General features: G+C 38.5%; 1 protein-coding gene across 1 annotated transcript in view; it reads left to right on the top strand.

Moving 5' to 3' along the window:
- SELENOI (selenoprotein I) overlaps positions 1–8,971 on the top strand; it is a 40,453-nt gene extending 31,482 nt beyond the window's left edge. Inside the window, exon 10 of the mRNA XM_004781382.3 lies at positions 2,185–8,971. Within this exon, the coding sequence (XP_004781439.3) occupies positions 2,185–2,283 (99 nt within the window). The 3' untranslated portion in view covers positions 2,284–8,971. The remainder of the gene's footprint in view (positions 1–2,184) is intronic.
- The last annotated feature ends 4,526 nt before the right edge of the window (positions 8,972–13,497 follow it).

Genomic DNA, 13,497 nt, shown 5'->3' with positions numbered 1-13,497 from the left:
GCAGAAGGGGTTCCATTTGGTTCTTGTAAGTACTAGGAAAGGAGGTGAGGGGAAAATTTCAAAAGAAAGTTGCTTATTAAAGTAGCTGGAAGAATTTGGCTATTCTCTATACATTTTAAATAATATCCAGGTGCATAATTTCAGATATCATTTCTCTGATGAATATGTCACAGTAACTTCAAATAATTTAAAAGCTGGATAATTATTATGAGGAATTAGTTGTTTTTAAGTAGAAATGTAAATTGTTTTCTTGGTGAATGGAATTGTAAACTCTCACGTACTTTTAATTCTATGAGGACCAAATAATCCCGTTTGTTGATGATTTATTTCTATACTTGCTTCATTAGCATTAGGGACATTTTTACCAGGGGGAAATATTAGGAGAGAGTGGATTTAAGGAGGATTTTGCATACCTTAATATTCTCTTCTAAAGCAAGAGAATAGTTTCAGGGCAAATGGACTAAGATAGATAAAGTGAAAATGAGAACCATGCAAGTTTATTTTCTTTCCTCACACTTTAACAGTCTTTTCTAATTAGTTTATGTATTTTAGCATGGTCTTATAAATACAGTTTTTATTGTTGTACAATATTCCATCAAGGAGAGTACTTAATAATTACCCAGTGTACTTAGTTATGATCCAGTTATTTTAACCATTTATGTTGTTTCCAGTTTTTCATCTTTATAAATTAAAGTTAGAGTGAACAATCTGGAATATATTTTTCTTTGTTTTCCAACAGTAGTTTCAGAACAATGAAAAATGTAAAAAGGTATTCATATTATTATTCATATTTTTATGACTCTTAAAATGCTCCTATTTGGTATACTTGTCTTAAAAGGAACCCTGCTCAGACTCAGTTTGAGAAACAAAATGTTTTCTATACCGTTGAACATATTTTTAAGATGGGGGCACCTGTCATGCTTGGTAACTACTTTGTGCTGTGCATATGTTGCTAAACTTAGGTTTCTTCTCTTAGTGTTCTCCCCAAAGTAGCCTACATTTGTTGGGATAAAATAGATGAACAAAAAAAATCCATGATAACTAGGGATTATGACATGAAGACATAATTGTTTTTATTTGCACATATTAACATAAATGTTTCACTTTGTATTAGCACTTTTATCTTCTATTTCATCAGTCATGTATGAAATAGAATGTTGTTGTAAATGTCTTTTATAATTGTGTTTATTTATTATAACTCCTCAGAAGCATATCTTTAGGCAACTGTACATAAACCAAGCCAAAACATTTTTTTCTTTAAATTACAGAAGTAGTACATTTTCACTGTTAAAAACCTGGAAAAGAAATACAAGTTATTGAAAAAAAAAAATTCCAGGAACCTCTTTTTTTTTTTTTTAAAGATTTTATTTATTTATTTGACAGGCAGAGATTATAAGTAGGCAGAGAGGCAGGCAGAGGGAGAGAGGAGGAAGCAGGCTCCCCACTGAGCAGAGAGCCCGATGTGGGGCTCGATCCCAGGACCCTGGGATCATGACCTGAGCTGAAGGCAGAGGCTTTAACCCACTGAGCCACCCAGGCGCCCCCAGGAACATCTTTTTTGTCCGTCTTTGTGCTCTTGCCACTTCTGCAACTTCTAACCAGAAGGTGAAACAGCAATACAAAAAGCATTCACTTTTGAACTATTAACATATAGATAATAACAATAGAGCTAGAAAGTATCAAATAAATGATATTTGGTAACTGACACATAATCAGGGTCTTGCCTACCCACCAGGAATACCTTAACCAGCATGGCCTAAATCTCATAAAATGTACAGATCTACTTCTATACAGTTTCTTCAGGATTAGGAATGATTACCTAGAAATGCTATAAGCAGTTGAGTCAAACTATGTATGTAAATATTTGATCTACTAGATCTTATAAGTCAGCTAACCCTATAATTTTTCAGCAGATTTGGGTGTGAATCTGTGTGGTCCAGAGGGCTCTGGAAAGACTACATGTTGGAGTTAGGTTTAAGTCCTAACCCTCCCAGGGATAGTTCTGGAATTCGACAGAATTCTGTAGCCTTCTAGCTCTATAGCTATCCTAGAAAAGCCTTTTCTTTACTTCTGCTGAGTTTTGCCACATCAGTAAATTGTTATCTCCAGAGGGTGAATTCTGTGTCCTTTGAAAAATTTATTAGGAATGTATTTGTCACTACCTCATGTTCTGGTTTTCTGCAGGTAAAGCAGCTGAGCAGCCATTTTCAGATTTATCCTTTCTCATTGAGGAAACCAAACTCAGATTGACTAGGAATGGAGGAAAAGAACATTGGCCTGTAATCTACAGAAAAAAGTACTGTAAATAAGATGCTTGTAAATATTTCATCCATCACCATTGAACTAAAAATGACCTGCTTAACAGACCTGGGAACTCAAGTTTGTAGAGTACTTGGACAGCAGGAGGGATACAAATGATCTGAACTTATGGAATTTTGGACCTGCTAACTCCCAACTTATTTTATTTTTTATAAAACCATGTGGCATTTTGGTTGAGCATAATGTACTTTAGATAAGCAAAATGTTTCTAGTGAGTTTAGCTTCATGAGTCTATGGTATTTTGGTTCATACAGAGTTAAGGATGCTTTGCTTTTATTTTTAAAGTCCCCAAATTGGTTTAGGAACACTGATAACATTAAGAAAATGGCAAAATGTTTTCATATTTGGTACTACTTTAGTAGTAGGTCTTTAGCGGTGGAAGTTATCAATAGCCCAGATCTAAAATAGGGAAAAGGTAAGAGCAAGTCACCTTTAGCAAGAGATGCCAAATGATCACAGAACTATGATGTACAGTTGCCAAATACTGGTTTCTCTTTCCCATGGAAATGCCTTTTTTCCTCATGCGCTGAGAGAGCTGGTATATATATATTTAGATTCTCTAGTGTTCTGGCTCTCTTTGTTTGGGAGAGATCTTGATAAATGACTTAATTTTCTTTTAAAGAAAAATGTTCGATTGACTTAGCAGAGAGTAGATCATAATTGTAGCTTACCCATTGACATGGTTCATCGTTTAAATGTGGCATTTCCCCCCTCAGCTGCAAGTTGCTGAGACTGGGTGCCCGAGAACTATGTTTATATGAATGCATGTGACAGCCCCAGTCTTACGGTAATTACTTGTAGGGAACACAGGTAAACTTCCTTATAAGAGAAATTTACTTCGGACTTAGAAATCTCATGAGCCTCACTATGAATTCCTGCTATGAACCGTCCTACAAAATTAGTTTTCTGATTCGGTTTGCCCTGCCTTCCTTCCTACCCTCCTTCCTTCTGTCCTTCCATCTCTTTTTTATGGAGGTGAGAGTGCCGTGTTTTTTATTTCATAAGGTTAAAGAAGTAGAAATTCTTCCCTTCTTGACTTGTCCGCTTCCCCGTTTGAAGAAAGTTTTTGATATATATGCCTTACTGAGTACCTACTGTCTTTAATGTGACCTGGAATAATTTTTGAAGTTTACTGACAAACATAAAAATCCCTTTGATTTAACTGTGGTTGATCTGTAGATTACACCTTTTCATGAATGTGGATATATTATTTCTTTTTGACTCTGTCTCCATTTACTTTGGTGGTGGTGAAATTTACTTGCTGATTTTCTTTAATTTTCCACTGAGTGAAGTTTGTGCTTGAATGAAGAGTGTATCTTAAACCCTTTTTTTTTTGGATGGATTGCACTTGGATAAAATAGGCACCACTGTGTTGATATGTAATTAAATTTTTAACCATTATTTATCTATGAATGTGACCATTGTTAAATTTAATTATAGTGTATTCCTTTTTGAATTTCAGTCTGCTGCTTTGTAAAAATAACTATGTAATCGATATTTCAGTTTTAAAATTTGTAAATCCTAATCATTGTCATCCAGGCTATTAGAAATGAGGAGTCAAGGAGCTAACTTACGGTTCTGTATTCATTTTTTTAAAAATGGTTCATAAAGATTGAGATATATTCATTGACTTTTTCTGAGACTGAACATGGTGAGAAATGGATGCTGGAAAATGTGGATAGTGATTCTGTGTTAATAAATCGCCATCATGGAGGTCAGAGAATGAACAAATGAAGTAACGGTAACTCTATTTTTTGTAGACCTTGTTTTTTGTCATCTATAAAATTGAATAGGATTAAGTGGTAATTTGGGCTGGGAACAAAGCTTTGTTTGTTCTAAGGTTTCTGAGCTAATCATTTTACCTTTTGCTGATCTTGTACACAAGAATAAGATTAATCTGTATTATATAAGAAGAGAACTGAGAGATGTTTGTAAATGAAAAATTTGGACCACAGGCTTTCTTCACCTTGTACAGTATAGTTTAAAAAAAAAAAAAATACCCTTCCGGTGTAGGGTCATGTTCTATACTTTTGGGGCTGTTTTACCTCAAGAGTGTCTTTCTGTTTTTTTTCCATTGCATCGAGTTTATTTGAAATGGTTTTGCGCGTTTAATTCATGACCTGTTTCTCTGTAGGGGTAAAGAATTGCGCCAGTTTTATTGACACCATTAGATGAAAGGTGGCTCTCAACAAGACGAAAGTGAAACTGAGTGAAGTACTGTTTGAGAATACCGTGGACTTGTAAATCTTCAGTGGACTTCTGACTTTTTCTTGGTTTAGTCTGCCATCTTGAACTTACCTCGAAAGTCCCCATTTGTTGTTTAGTGATATAGCAGCTGAAGCAGGATTTAACTTGCAAATAGCTCTGTGCATTTGTGTCATACCAATTATCATAACATTTCCAAAGTATAAAAGATACTTCAGGCTTATGCATGATATTTTGGGGTGAGTCTTCCACCCCAGCCTTTCTCCCAGCATACACTGAGCCGCCTTTGGGGAGCAGTGGCATGGTTGGTCATACATGCATGTTTTCTGTACATTTCAGAATGGAGTGCCTTAGCCAGGCCAGATGTTTGCTTTGTGTTTCTGCTGACCAAAGTTACCTAGACCTGTGAGAAGTTACTTGTCAGGTTATGGTATGAAAAATGTCCTTTCCTGCTTGTCAGAAATTAATTCCCCTATATTTGAGGGGAGCATGGGATAGAAAAATCCTTAAAATGCCTGGATAGAGTATGTTGTTGCTGCCTTTTCTGATCCTTTACTAACATTCATGATCTTTAGTGCATTACACAGTTTAAGATCATCACAGTTGAAACTGCCATTCTTCCATTTATACATAATAGATGTAGTTCATGAGTTTTAGTTTCAAGTAATGGAGTGAATAATTTCAAAATAAAAACCTAAATAGTCCTTGGCCTTTTAATCATATCATGCTTAAAATATTTTAAATTCTAATTTAAAAAAGCTCCATGCTGATTATGGTCTAGAATGTTCTACTACTACCATCATGTCATTTATTTTAATATAGAGGTATGGGGAAGAGGAGTGTATGTCTAGAGTTGCCCAAATTCTAAAGAGGTACTGAGAAAGAATTAATCATGACCTGGAGTCGGCTTTGGGGGAATCTGGAAAAGAAAAATCAGGCATAGGGTCCACCTGAAGGAGAAGAAAGGATCACCTTAAATGCCCAGTGCCTATAGTGCTCAATGATCCTAATGCAGTGCAGAGTTTAAAATAGTTAAAATTTAAATCGTCGTTCCGCCACTAACTTCAAATTCAAATGTGAATTTGAAAGGTTCCCAAGTGTTCAGTTTTCAAAGAATTTATTTTGTAGTCAGTCAAAAAACATTTGGAGTGTTCCTTGCTTTCCAAAGTAGACTTTTCTTCTATAACCTGTGGAAAATAAACAGATAAACTGAAGGTGTTTGAATCAAAGGGTCTCTTTCCCCTTTATATTTTAACTAGAAGCCTCTGTGTAACTCTTCCTTTTCATTCTTCAGCCAGTCTCTCTTTTGACTTGCTACACCTAGGACAGAGACGCCCACTTGCTTTGAGCACCTAGGTCTTGCCACATTCCATATCTCCTGGATTGCCTTAGATCTCTTGACATGTCAAGGACTGGGAACATGCCAGAGGGAACAGAGTAAACCGATAGGCTAGAACTTTTGACTTTGGGTCCCCAAAAAAGCCAAAAACAAATACAGAAATCTTTGGTTGTGTTGAGTCCTGTGTTCAGAGTGGCTTTTATCTTGACCTCAGTTCTGGTCTTAATTGAGTTCTCTATAGGAGATATCTGGTCAGATTAGAATTTTCTTTGTCCTGTGAGGTGTCTTTGTAAGAGCAGGCCCTTTCTTGAGCACCCTCTGGGTGAATAACCTTCCTAAGTTAGCTGCCAGTACTAGAACCTTCCAGAAGGAATTTTAATTAGTATGCTGCATTTGAAGCACTTTGACATGTACATTTTAAGTGAGTTTTAACAGTAAAACGGTGTTAAACTAATCACTGTGAAACTTGAAAGTGTGATGCTCTGTACATCTTAGGAAGCTTAAGTAGATTTCTGATTTTTCCTTTATTAATTAGGTAACCCATGTGATTTGCATATTTTACTTTTCATCTTTGACAGTGGCACAGATGACTGACATATTGGTAGGCAGTTACATTAGGGTGTATGGTAAATCATGGTTGTGTAGCTTTTTCAAAGAAAGTGTCGACATGTTCCTTTTGTGGAACCATGGGAGTGGGATTTATTGGCTACTGCAAAATAAATGTAACCTTACTTTTTAATCCACTTGCTAATAATATGCTTCGCTCTTTAATAAACAAGTGTGCAAGAGATAGTAATCTAGCTGGGTTTTTGTTTTGTTTTTAGGCAGGGACCTACTCTTTAGACAGATCTTAAATGAGCTTATATTTAGGGAAGCAAAAGATGTTCTGTCATTTGTAACCCTCTCACAGGTGGCCTGCGTGAGGGAGTGGTGTTTCATTTTGTCAGAAAGGCCAGGTTCCCAGAATTGGAAAATAGTACATGGACTGATTTTAGAATATTTCAACAAAGCCTTATCTCTGTAGGAAAGTCCATTTGGACCTAACAGAAGGTTTGTCTGGTCTTCTACAGACCCATTCATGTTGTTTTACTCTTCACAGAATCATTTTTAGAAAGGTAGGCTAAATCAGAGTGGTGCTGTTTTTAAACCTTGTGAATTGGATCATGGCCATATAGTACCTAATGTGACATGGAACTCAGAGACAGTATTAAAGATACCAGGTGTGGGGGAGCCTGGCTGGCTCAGTTGGTAGAGCGTGCGACTCTTATTCTCAGGGTTGTGTGTTCGAACCCCATGTTCAGTGTCGAGATTACTTAAAAAAAAGAATCTTAAAAACAATACCAAATAACCAGGAATGGCTAACTGCCAGGATGCCTGATGGCTCTTTGGCTAAAGTCTTCTCTTGACCAGTTTCTGTGGATAATGATTAAGATTAGACTTGATTTAGTTTTTTTTTTTTAATTAAAACACACACAATTTGCCATCAGTCTGATATTCTTGACAAGCAATTTTTTTTAAATCTCTAAAGTAAGTTCTTCACCTTACTTGGGACCTGCTTAGTTAGTATGTGATGTTATTAACCCGTTATGGGAGGAGTTTTCATTTTGCAAGATCTGTGAATGTTGCGTTTTAAATCTGTTTGAATTACTGGTATCATTCAGCAGCAGGCTCTAACAACTGCCAGTTACAACTGCCCACAATATTAACACTGTAGGTTATTTTGCTTAGCTAACTTACCCTATTAGCTTTCAAGAGACAAAGTCCCAGTGACATGTAATGACTTGCTCGTTCCAAAATGTGCCAAGAGAGCGGACTTCAGTATTAAACTCCAAATTTCAATTGTTTAAAAAAAAAAATGGCATTTTTCTCTGGGTAATGGGGAGGCAGTGAATTACTGCCCAGGTGCAAACTCCCTACCACCTACCTTGTCCCCTTACCCTTCCATCCAGCGTATAATAGGTTAAATTTGCAGGAATTTAACTGTAGGTAGAGAAGTTGGTACTTTTCCGAGTAAGGCTTCATGCCCTGTGACTAAGAAGAGGTGGCGGGAATCACGGCCGAATCAGTCACTCAGCTGTGTCGCTTGAGCCATTGCAGTTTGCTTTGGGGAACATTCTGAAATGAAAGGATGACTCCTTCCCTTCTTAGGTCCCTAGAAACAACCCCACTTAAGCAGCCGGCATGTGGTAGCGACAAGTAGAGTATATTAGAGTGGAAGATAAAGGGGAGCACAAAGTCTTTTGTTTCCTCTTTCAAGTCGTTCCGTGAGCTTTTTCATCATCGGTCTGTCCAGAACTTGGTGTGTTCATCGTAAATAACATAGCATTTACTTGACCTGGTTATGGTCATGGTGTGGCGTGTGTATGTACCTATTTAATATGGACACATATTTCTGCATTATATGTATGATACGTTCCTTTACCCATGCAGTCCGTTCTTGATTATCTGCAACATGGTGAGCCCTCATGAGAGTGTTCTCTTCTCATGGACCTAGCATGTAGCCTGTAACTCTGTGAAGCCTCTTCCCGCTCCGGAGCCACAGTCTCTCCTATTTGCAGTTCCTCTTCATCCCCAAGGAAGGGCCTTGAAATATGTCACTTTGTTTCCCTTTCAGCAGGGATTGCGAATGAGAAAGATAGCTGCTTCCACAGGGTTTGAGGCTTCTGGCTCTGAAGGATGATGCAGCCCATTCCTGGCCCAGAGGCAGCTTGGGAGCAGTTGTGCTCAAGGGCTCGTAGAGGGGATAAAATCCAGCCCTTGCCGAACAGGGACTTCATACCTTGCTTAAATTCCTGAGCTCCAGTGTTGCGAGGTCTTAGGTAATTTGACACACAAATAGATGACAGCTGTGGGTTTTCACTGTCACTTGTCACTTTCCCATCATTGGTGTTACTGTTCCCTATTGCGAGCCCAGATAATCAAGACCCGACTGTTTCTTGCCACTGGATTCTGGAAGCCTTGCCCTTTCAACTGGATTTATGTTTGTTTCTGCTGCTGTGAACCCCAAAAGTAATGCAGTAGGTTTTAATTTAAGATTGTTTAATTCTATTGTTGATAAATATTTATTGTAATAAAAGTAAAGAGTAAATAATTTTTAAATCCTTTTAACTGTTTTCAGATTGTCTTCTTTGTCCTTGGTAAGTGCAGGAGTGGAGGGAGCTGTGGGGAGAAAATAATGTCCAGCCACTTGCCCAAGATCTTGTTACTGATTATTTTAAAACAAAACTTTAAATGTTTTTTTCTTTTGTTTGTTTAAAGAAAGATCAGTCCAGGGACGCCTGGATGGCTTAGTTAAGCGTCTGTCTTTGGCTAAGGTCATGATCCCAGGGTCCTGGGATCGAGCCCTGCCATGGGTCTCCCTGCTCTGTGGAGAACCTGCTTCTCCCTCTGCCCTGCCTCCCACTCATTCTCTCTCTCTCAAATAAATAAAATTTCTTAAAATTAAAAAAAAAAAAATAACCACCAGCCTGCTTGCTGCCGGGTGTTCTGCAGTCCTGGGCCCTGTTTCAGAAAGCAGAGTACCAGGCAGGTGGCAGTAACAGCGGTTCATGGTGTCCTGCTCTTGACTTCCCCAGAACTGGGCACTGGCAGTGTATAATAATACTGGGTCACACTCAAGTTAGTTTGTGAGGTGGTTGTCTCGTACTTAAAAACATTTTCCTACAGAAAGAATGTTAATTTTCCAGACTAATTCCATAAGAACTGAATGACCCACACTTGGTACAATTAAACGTTAGTGTATGAATCATAAGCTTTATTTCCTAACATTGCTTCTGAGACTATTTCCTGTCTTTCCATCAGAATTGATCTCCCCACTTATAGCAGCAGGCATTAACTTTTATTTATTTATTTTAATTTCCTGTAAGAGGTTTAAAGAAGGCGAGGGGTAAGTCCTATTGCAGCCCAGGCTGGCTGTCCAGCAGTGTGCTCATAGTCCCCTGGCCCTCCCAGCCTCTTGGTTGCACCAGCAGGTAGCCCTGCCCTTGTGTCTGCAGACCGCCAGCACCCAGTCCATGCCTGATGGCATCACAGGTGTGTCCTAGGTAAGCAGCACGGGCCTGTCCCAGCCTAGCCGCCGTGCTTCCAAAATGTCCTGCTCTTCTTCCTGCTCTCATCTTTTCTCCTTGCTTGCAAGTTCCCCTAAAGCAAACTTGATATCTGCTCCTTCCATTTTTCTTTTTGCCTTCATTCTGAAAATTTCTCAAGACCTCCCAAGCTTTTAATGCCATGACCATTTCTTAGTCATGTTCGGCCTGGCAAGCTTTGACCCGGAGCAAGTTACTTACTTTTTTTTTCAGAGACTCAGTTTCTTCACCTGTAAAATGGGATTAGTAATATTGCCGCAGTCACGCATATGTGCAAGGAGGTATTTAGCACAGTGTGTGGTCTAAGGTAGGTGCTTGGTTTCTCCTAATAACTTTGAACTCTTCCCTAAGCCTTATGACCTACTCGTGACTCCCCTTCTTCCTTCCCTTCCCTGTTCCATCCTTCGTACCTTTAGTAGTCAATACATAAAGATGATGGGTGAGGCAGTTCCAAAAATAACTTGGAAATGAATAAAAGAAGATTGCCTTCTGAGAATCTATTAGTAAAATTCACACAAATTGGGAGACAGGAATAAGCCAAGAAATTATGTAGATGTTTGATGGGATGATTTGCTGTAATCTTATGGATGTGGAATTAAGTATGTGACTTGACTTCATAGACTAAAATCTAGTCAGTGTATCATTTCCTTGGAAAAAGACTATATACTGAAGGTAGATGGCAAGCCTGTTGCATAGCAAAAGAAGCCCATATATCCAGAAGGGTTTGCGTTTATCATCCCATACTTACCCAGGGGTGGGATGAAAGGACTATTGGGTCTTTGTGGCAAGTTATACTCATTGTGGGCGCCTGAGTTCATTGCAGTCAATCGTACAGCATCAAGAAACTTGCCAGTTATAGTTTGATTTCCTTTGGAGAGCAGCCACAGATATGTGCTAGTCACAGGTCATAAATACACATGCTTATGTCAGTTGTTTCCTGCTCAGATTAGGGTATCCTCTTTCTTTCGTGAGCTTATTAGTGTAAAGCATTCTGCTTTTTTTTTTTTTTTAAGAGATATTATTTATTTGTTTGACAGGGACACAGTGAGAGAGGGAACACAAGCAGGGGGAGTGGGAGAACCAGGCTCCCCACTGAGCAGAGAGGCTGATGCGGGGCTGGATCCCAGGAACCTGGGATCATGACCTGAGCCGAAGGCAGAGGCTTACCAATTGAGCCATCCAGGCACCCCGCATCTCTGCTTTTTGTTTTGAGGCATTGCCTACCGGTGAGGACCAGCCTCTCAATATTTGTGAATTATCAAGTTGGACCTACACCTACAACCTACCCCCCAAACCCTCTTATCTGTGACATTTGCTTGCTGCAGTCTCTTCAGGAACCTCTGTCACCACTCTTTAAAAAAAATAAACTTTATTGTTTTTTATTACATCAAAAGTGATTTGTGTTATTTGTAAAGTTTTTTTGGAATAGAAAATAAAAACCACCCATAGACCCACAGCCATACCTACTTTGTGGTTTTTTCCCAAATCAAAAACTTTATTAAAGCAGTGTAAATTTGGGAAACAATGGATATTAATCAATTTCTGCATTTTATTTATTTCCCCCAAGTTTTTATTTGAATTCTGGTTAGCGGACATGCAGTATACAGTATAGTGATTCAACGCTTGCATACAGCACCCCATGCTCATCACAAGTGCCCTCCTTAATCCCCATCATCTATTTCTCCATCACTCCACTGACCTCCCCTCTGATGACCATCAGTTTGTTCTTTATAGTTAAGAGTCTGTTTCTTGGTTTGCCTCTCTCTCTTTCCCTTCCTTGGCTTGTTTCTTAAATTCCACATATGAGTGAACTCACGTTATTTGTCTTCCTGACATAATACTCTTGAGCTCCATCCATGTCATCGCAAATGGCAAGATTTCATTCCTTTTTTATGGCTGTGTAATATTCCATTGTATATATCTCCCACATCTTTATCCATTCATCAGTAAATGGAACAGACACTTGGGCTGTTTCCATAATCTGGCTATTTTAGATAATTCTGCTATAAACATCGGGGTGTATGTATCCCTTTGTTTTTAATTTTTTTGTTTAAATTTCAGTCAGTTAACATACAGTGTACTATTTGTTTCAAGTGTACAGTATAGTGTACTTGCATACAACACAGGATACAAAATCGATGTATAGAAATCTGTTGCCTGCCTGCCTTTTCTTTTCTTTCTCTCTCTCTCTCTTTTTCTCTCTCTTTCTTTCTTTTCTTTCAAGAGAGTGAGTGGAGGTAAAGACAGAGGGAGAGACTTAAGCAGGTTCCGTGCCAGCATAGAACATGACATGGGGCTTGATCTCACACCCCTGATACCATGACCTGAGCCAAAATCAAGAGTCAGATGTTTACTGAACTACCCAGGTGCCCCAGAAATCTGTTGCATTTCTATACACCAATAATGAGGAATCAATCCCATTTACAATTGTGTCAAACATACTAAGATGCCTAAGAATAAACCAAACCAAAGATGTAAAAGATCTGTACTCTGAAAACTATAAAACACTGATGAAAGAAATAGAAAACACCACAAAGAAATGGAAACATTATATGCTCATGGATTGAAAGAACAAATATTGTTTAACTGTCTATACTACCTATAACAATCTACACATTTAATGCAATCCCCATCAAAATACCAACAGCATTTTTCACACAACTAGAACAAACAATCCCCAAATTTGAATGGAACCACAAAAGACTCCGAATAGCCAAAGCAACCTTGAAAAAGAAAAGCAAAGCTGGAGGCATCGCAATTCCAGACTTCCAGGTTATAGTACAAAGCCGTAGTGATCAAAACAGTATGATACTGGCAGAAAAAAAGACGCAGAGATCAGTGGAACAGAATAGAAAACCCAGAAATGAACTCACAACTATATGCAATTAATCGCTAACAAAGCAGAAAAGAATATCTGGTGGGAAAAAGAAGTCTCTTCAACAAATGATGTGGCGGGAAATGGCCCACTTTCTTAACACTGTACAAAAATAATTTCAAAATGGATTAAAGACCTAAATGTGAGATTTGAAACCATAAAGAGAACACAGGCAGTAACTTCCTTGATATCAGCCTTATTTTCTGTTCATTTTTCTTCCCTATATACTAGATACATTTCAAATAGAACTTGGCTTACATTCTACACATTGTGTTACATCTTCTCTTTCTCATTTAATCTTTATCTCTTTCTAGGTCAGATCCATTCTTAGCGACCGCCTTGTTTTCCAACCCCTGAAAACTTTTACCAGTTCCCCTATTGATGCATTTTGGGGTCATAACAGTTTTTTAATATTATAAATATCTGCAGTGAGCATACACTTGTGTACATTTCTTTCACTCAGCAAACACTGGTTGTGCACTTACTGCATATTAGGTATTATGTTAGGCGCTATTTGTACAGTACTGAATGAAACATGTCATTTTCACCCCGCGAAGGTAGAGCTCAAGTCCCATTATCTACCCGGGAAAGAGACCACAGGCTGGCACGCAAATACCGGGGGGCGGGGCCTGAGGTGCTGGGTGCGCGCGCACTCCAGCTGCCAGTCAGGTGAC

This window comes from Mustela putorius, unplaced genomic scaffold (assembly GCF_011764305.1).
Source record: "Mustela putorius furo isolate JIRA1106 unplaced genomic scaffold, ASM1176430v1.1 tig00000281_pilon_pilon_pilon, whole genome shotgun sequence".
NCBI lineage: Eukaryota > Metazoa > Chordata > Mammalia > Carnivora > Mustelidae > Mustela > Mustela putorius.
Note: the sequence above shows the minus strand (reverse complement) of the source record. Positions and strands in the feature narration are given on the sequence as shown.